The sequence below is a fragment of the Meriones unguiculatus genome, chromosome 18 (assembly GCF_030254825.1).
Source record: "Meriones unguiculatus strain TT.TT164.6M chromosome 18, Bangor_MerUng_6.1, whole genome shotgun sequence".
Lineage (NCBI taxonomy): Eukaryota > Metazoa > Chordata > Mammalia > Rodentia > Muridae > Meriones > Meriones unguiculatus.
In genome coordinates, this window is record NC_083365.1 from 29,623,972 (window position 1) to 29,631,598 (window position 7,627).

Below are 7,627 nucleotides of genomic sequence, written 5' to 3' on the forward strand. Positions count from 1 at the left end.
TCAAAACAAAATGACTGCCTACAGATTGGGAAAGAATCTTCACCAACCTTTTATCTGACAGAGGGCTAATATCCAGTATATATAAAGAACTAAAGAAGCAGAAAAGCAAAAAACCAAGTAATCCCATTAAAAAATGGGGAAAGGAGCTAAACAGAGAATTCTCAAAAGAGGAACATCAAATGGCAGAGAAACACTTAAAGAAATGCTCAACCTCATTAGCCATTAGTGAAATGCAAATCAAAACGACCCTGAGATTTCACCTTACACCCATCAGAATGGCCATGATAAAAAAACTCAAGTGACAACACATGCTGTTGAGGTTGTGGTGAAAGGGGAACCCTCCTCCATTGCTGGTGGGAATGTAAACTGGTACAACCACTTTGGAAGTCAATCTGGCGCTTTCTCAGACAATTAGGAGTAGTGCTACCTCAAGATCCAGGTATACCACTCCTAGGTATATACCCAAAATTTGCTCAAGTACACAACAAGTACATTTGTTCAACCATGTTTGTAGCAGCATTATTTGTAATAGTCAGAACTTGGAAACAACCCAGATGTCCGTCAGCGGAGGAATGGATACAGAAATTGTGGTATTTTTACACAATGGAATACTGCTCAGCAATCAAAAAGGAGGAAATTATGAGATTTGCAGGCAAATGGTGGGATCTAGATTAGATCATTCTGAGTGAAGTATCCCAGAAGGAGAAAGACAAACTTGGTATATTCTCACTTATATAGACCTATAAGATATGATAAACATAATGAATTATACACACCTAAAGAAGATAATCAAGAAAGTGGACACGGGCGAAGATGATCAATCCTCATTTAGAAAGACAAATGGGATGTGCATTGAACGTATGACAGGAGTCTACCGCAAAAGGCATCTGAAAGACTCTACCTAGCAGTGTTTCAAAGCAGACACTAAGACTCATAACAGACCCTCAGCAGAGTGCAGGGAATCATATGAAAGAAGGGGAGTTAGTATGATATGGAAAGGATAGGAGCTCTACAAGGACCAAATATATCCAGGCTCAGGGTCTTTTCTCAGACTGACACTCAACCAAGGACCATCTATGGATATAACATAGAACTTCTGCTCCTCCTCCCCTATCAGTGGACTTGGAAAGGGACAGGGAGGAGACCAGGGAAGGAGTGTGGGGTTAAGGAGGGAATGAGGGAGCGGGATACAGCTGGGACACAGAGTTAACAAAAATGTAACTAAAAAGAAAAATAAAAAAATAAAAATAAAAATAAAAGAACTTCTCTGTAACTTCACAGATATGTAGCACTTGGCATCATTATTAACAAAGCAATTGCTAATAAACGTCTAAAATAATTCCATTCAAGGTTCCCATTCAGTTCAAATTACAGAATAAGTGCATTCACCCATGCGACGACATCAGGGAATAAATACATGTTAGGCTGAGGGGAAATGCTTCTAAGAGACTGTCTCTTCATGACGCAGAGGTCTTCACAAGCACGTGTCAGATGGAAGAAAATATGATCTTGGAAAAAAACACGAGTTTGGTAAGTGATTCCATTTTTTCAAACACTTTCCATCAGGATTATTCTTGAATATTTCCATGTGTCTCTTTTATCAATTTCCATTATATGTGGACTTGAGTAATGTTGCTTCATTTTCTGTCATTTTAGCAGCCAATGAATGACTTTTCTCTACATTTCCTAATCCAACATAAGTTTCTGCAAACACCACCAAAAGGCACATCCTCAGTACATTCGTTTCCTCATCAGAAGAAATTCATTTTTTACTTCATGATTCATATAAGCAACAACCAGCTAAACATTGCACAATAATTTCCTGTATCTTAACCAGACACAGTATTGTTTAATCATAGAGTATACTATAGATAAGATAATTTTTTTTTTTTTTTTTTTACTCAGAACTGGAAGTAAAAATGATAGCAAGTCAAATGAGAAGAGGTGCAACATTGCTCATTTCAGAAATCAGGTTAAAGCAGTCTACCGGAAAATGACATTACAAGAAACTACAGGACCACTCTTAAATCATGAAGTTCTACCACTTAGGATCTACTGACAAAAATAATTCTGACTATATCCACAAATGTTAAAAATACATATATTGACAGTATTACAGACTTTAAAACTTTAATATAAATGATCTACATGGTTTAAAAATCCTTTAATAGAAGAAAATAATATAGTTACTTTAAATGTGCCTAAAATTATCATTAGGTGAGGTTTTTTGTATTGATTTTTGACTTTTATTTGTCTAAAAGACAAAGTTAGCATTTTCTGTGAGTATTGCCACCAAGTTTAAAGAATTGCAGATAAAGCATTAGAAGATTGAATTGAATCTGGACCTTCTAAAATACTTAAAACAGTTGCTGGAAATATGGCTTGGGGCTGGAGAGATGGCTTAGTGGTTTAAAACAGTATTGTTTTAAAATATACATGAAAGTATACTAAAAAAAAAAAAGAAAAAAGGACCATTCCTATATAAAGTTGCACTTCAAATACTCTCAAAGATTGCTGATTTCTCTGTGTTTGTTTTCCTTTACATCTCCTCAACACAGTATTGCATTAAGTGTTTTAATTATATTGGTTATAAAAACTGGAAACGAATATGTTTACGTGAAAATCACACCTGATGATTTTCTTCTTGGGCAGCTACACTCAGCTCATTAGCTCTCACGTTGGGCAGCAAAGTTTATAAAACTGGGCAAAGACTTATCTTTACATTAAAAGTTTCTATTTTATATATTGATGTTACCTTTCAAAGTGAATGTCAGGTTCAACTAGTGAACTTACTCTTTTCATCGTTCTAATTTACTCTTCTTTCTTTTCAGGTTGTTTCTAGAGTTATGTTGAATAGAATGTATGAAAAGAATCAGTCTGTGGTATCAGAATTTGTACTTTGGGGACTTGCCCACTCACAGAGTACTCAGTTATTATTCTTCATAATGTTTTTGATGCTTTATCTACTCATTGTGTCTGGAAATATTCTTGTCATGGTCTTAATAACCGTGGATTCCCATCTCCATTCCCCTATGTACTTCCTGTTGGCAAACCTGTCCTTTGTTGATATGTGGCTTTCCTCAATCACCACTCCTAAAATGATCACAGACTTTCTCAGAGAAAACAAGACCATTTCCTTTTCAGGCTGCATGTCTCAAATCTTCTTCATCCATTGCTTTGCTGCAGGAGAGGCGGTACTGTTGGTAGTAATGGCTTATGACCGCTATGTGGCCATCTGCAAACCACTCCACTACTTCACCATCATGAACCTGAAAAGATGCACTGGGTTGGTGTTGACTTCCTGGATCGTTGGCTCATGCCATGCCTTGAGTCATCTTGTAGTGATTGTGCAGCTGCCCTTTTGTGGACACAAGGAAATTGATAGTTTTTTCTGTGATATGCCACTGGTAATCAAGTTAGCTTGTGTGGATTCCTATGACTTGGATATTTTCACAAATGTTGATTGTGGAGTTGTGGGTGTACCCTGCTTCATTCTGTTGCTCATATCCTACACATATATCCTTAGAACTGTACGACAGAACTCTAAAGCTGGTGCATCAAAGGCTTTGTCCACTTGCACAGCCCACATCATGGTGGTGATGATCTTTTTTGTGCCCTGCATCTTCATCTATGTGTGGCCCCTCAAAATCACCTGGTTGGACAAATTTTTTGCTGTATTTTACTCTGTTTTCACACCTCTCCTAAATCCAGCCATTTACACAATGAGAAATAAAGAGATGAAAAATGCAATGAAAAGGTTAATAAATAACTACTTGGATTCCAAAAGAAAATCTTAATATCCAGAAATCTGTACAAATTCTTCAAATAACTGAGACTGACCTCATTTATAAATTTATAATAAGGACATGGACTTATATTCAATATTTTATCCTATCAATTCAGATATAGGCTTAATATACTTAGATGAAAATGACTCTTATTAATCAGAATATTGTGGATTATTCACTGGAATACAAATTTGAATGATCAGGGTTTCCAAGACAGCAGTGCCCACTGTGCACTGTATATAATGGACAGACAATCAGAGACTGCAAAGATGGTGGATTCAAAACACTGGCTTTGGTACTTTCCTGACTAAACAGACATCCAAGAACTTGGGAATTCTCAGATCCTGGATGGCTGTGGGCATCTCCCAGGTTCAGAAATCATGAACTGTGAGTCCCTTGTCCTTTCTACATATTACATGAGTGTAGGACATCAGTTCTAGAAAACCTCCACTCTAGAGCCATTCATCAGATTTTTCCAGCCTCCTCAAGGCAGCGTCTGGGTTCCTGGGACAAAAATTGATAACATTCATTCACTTTTCAAAACTATTCACTTGAGCAACAAGAACCAAGGAAAGTGTTCTGATATCCTGATATGTTACTGTGTCTATTTAAACTAAGTGAATAAAATTGTATTATATCTACAATAGGCTATATGCTGGATGATGTGAAATATGACTAGAACAAAATCCTTGCTGTGAATCCAGTCACCTAGTGCATGAAAAGGTTGTGTCAAATTCACAGACAATCTTGGTCACTTCCTGGATTCATTTCAATCTGATATGTGACTCTATAATAGTGGCAGTTATGAAATGATTTCAAATTATTAGCAAACATTAGTTTTTACTCATTTTAGACACTAATCATATATGTACTCATGTATATATTCCTTGTATGTTTATGAAAATTAAAGAAAAACTTTGTGAGGTTACTTCTCTTCTTCCTTTTATCAAGTGCACTGGGATTTAACTCACATGGCCAAACTTGCATAGCAAGGCCTTTAATCTTATAAGTCATGTGCCCAATACCCCTCCCATTAAGTTTAAAGGAAAAAATGACCTATACATACAAATCAAATATCTCGTTTATATTTTACATTTAATGAAAACTTGTAGAGGGATTTAACTTCAGAACATGGCTGCTCGGCAAAAGATCACAAACAAAGCCTTCTAAATTTGTATAATCCGTCTGCAATTTAAGCATGCCTTTAATCCAGGGGACAGTGGCAAATAGATCTGAATTCAAGGCCAGCCTAGTATAGAGCAAGTTTCAGGTAAAGAAAAGCTCCATGTAAATTGACTAACTCCATGTTTTCCTCCACTTTTGAAAGTTATTTAAGGTTCTTAAATTATTTTTTTCCCTTTTTTTAAATTTTTCATCAATTACACTTTATTCATTCTGCATCCCCCCCATAAGCCCCTCCCTCCCCTCCCAATCCCACCCTCCCTCCTCCCTCTGCATGCATGCCACTCCCCAAGTCCACTGATAGGGGAGGTTCTCCTCTCCTTTCTGATCTTAGTCCATCAGTTCACATCAAAAGTGGCTGCATTGTCCTCTACTATGGCCTGGTAAGGCTGCTCCCCCTCAGGAGGAGGTGACTAAAGAGCACGTCTCGCCCCTGGGGGCAATGGTCTCCTGAACCTACTCATACCTCGGACACCACCACTGGTAGTTCTAGAACTGATGCAGGATGTTCCAACGAGGGGGTTAAGGCTTCTTGTAATATTTCCTATAAGCCCACACCTGTTTGTTTATATCCCCCATTTTTATTCATTATTAGCCAGATAGAGCCAAGTAATTGTGGTAATGATACTTGCTTTTTTGCCCAATGCTGGAATGCTAGTAAATTTACTAGCTGGTTACTCGCATGCCTCGCTGGGTGCCTGTGCCCGTTGATGCCCTCACGCTATGACTCTCTTCAGACAGAAAAGGGATCCTGGAATTACAGCTGCCATTGTTACTGCCATCTCATTGGCAGCTGTTGGAGCTACCACCACGGCATTAGCCATGAGTCATACTGTGCAGACTGCTCAGACCCTGAATAACCTTTTAGCCAATGTAGCTCATGCCTTAGATGTACAAAAAGGAATTAATGCTCAACTAAAAGGAGGTTTGATGGTGTTCAATCAGAGGATTGACCTCGTACAGGAGCAAATTGATACCCTATGGCAAATCGCTCAACTTGGCTGTCAACGAAAGTATGCTGGACTTTGAGTCACTAGCATACAACATGAGAATTTTCCCTGTGCTGCAAATCTGTCTAAACAATTGTCTAGCTATATTTTAGGTAATTGGACTGGAGAATTCGATACTACGATGGAGCAGCTGAGAGTGGCCATTGTCATAGTAAATTCTACCAGAGTGGACGCAGGACTAGTCACAGGATTATCATCATGGATTGCTGCAGCCATGAATCATCTGAAGGAATGGGCGGGCATAGGAGCGTTAGCAGGCCTTCTGGTGTTGGTCACCTTGGTTTGCCTGTGGTATATATGCAAGATTAGAGTCTCACAACAGCGTAATGCAGCCATGACCATTCAGACCTTTACAGCCATTGAAGCAGGACAGTCTCCCCAAGCATGGTTGGATACCATAAAAAGCTAAAATGTTACACTCAGGATTCGAGGCTAAGCACTGCACTCAGGGTCAGCTGCTTTGGACCCAGAGAAGAGCATGTCTGATTGCATGCGGGTTGATGCCCCAGGTCCCGCCTCTGAGAAAAAGGTATCGGACGGGTCTGATGCTCTTTGGGTGGATGACACCTAAATGAACATCGGTACAAAGACCCAATTTATTTCTAATATCAGAGATCAGACCTCTACTCTTGCCTGATTCGTCCAAAACAAAAAAGGGGAACTGTAGAGAGCTGCGTAATGCCGTGCCTTAAAGATGGAGCTGGTTTCTGCCTTCCACCTTCCTGATGGTGAGTGCTCTCTGTCACAAACAACTCCATATTTGGCTAAGGCTGAGGATCTGGCTTGCTTCCATGTATGTGGACCTATCTGCATTGCCCACGTGGTATGCTGAGGTTGGCTACCCAGAGGCTATTTAAAGTGGGCTGGCTTTACCCAGGGTCAGATGATTGTTCAAGGTTCCTGAGTAAACTGCATTGAAAAAAAAAAAAAAAAAAAAAAAAAAGAAAGAAAAGAAAAGCTTAGGTTAAGACATGGTAGTATACACTTTTAATCCCAAACAATGAAGGTAAAGTGAATATGTAAAAGGTAGCTCCCATGTTTGAAAGTAATGTCAAATTAAATGACAGAACTAGTGATGAATCAGAGAAAGATTTGACAGAATGGGATATACACAATTCTCATGAGAGGGAGAGGAAAGGGAAGCTACTTAAGGGCCAATGCAGAGAGAATAGAGGTAGTTTTACAAGGACAAATTGATACAGAGACAGTTTGAAGAGAGAACAAATCAGAGAATGAGGAATCAGAAGATTAGAAAAGATTGCTTGAGTTATTTTGGGGCCAAGCAGAGTAATTCAGAAGCTGAAAGACCAGCCAGATTGAATAAATTAGCTGGGAGAGGAGGTTAAGCCAGAACAACAGAGTTGAACCAGCCAGCTCAGAGCTCAGTAAGAACAACAAATGGTGAGCTTATTCAGCAGTAAGTCTCACAGGCAGAAAACATTTTGGGCCTAGGTTACATTGTATGAAGTCTAGAAGCTTCCAGAACAAGGCTTAGGCAAGCAGACACAGATTCAGATTCAGAGACAACAACTGAATCAGGCAAATAAAATTTCCTTTTACAATAACTCTACAATAATAAAATAAAAAAGAAATTACTGACATTTAAATGTATAATTTAAGAAATGTTGATACATTCCTCAACTATGA

At 38.6% G+C, this 7,627-nt stretch overlaps 1 protein-coding gene across 1 annotated transcript; it reads left to right on the plus strand.

The window, feature by feature from the left end:
- Positions 1–2,855: 2,855 nt before the first annotated feature.
- Positions 2,856–3,797, plus strand: LOC110543535 (olfactory receptor 4K3-like). The gene has a single exon (XM_021629838.1). It carries the CDS (start codon positions 2,859–2,861, stop codon positions 3,795–3,797), a length of 939 nt encoding a protein of 312 aa, XP_021485513.1. The 5' UTR covers positions 2,856–2,858.
- Positions 3,798–7,627: the final 3,830 nt, after the last annotated feature.

What these genes read in the sequence shown, in the direction of transcription:
- LOC110543535 (XM_021629838.1), top strand. Translation starts at nt 2,859, where the DNA reads ATGTATGAAAAGAATCAGTCTGTGGTATCAGAATTTGTACTTTGGGGA.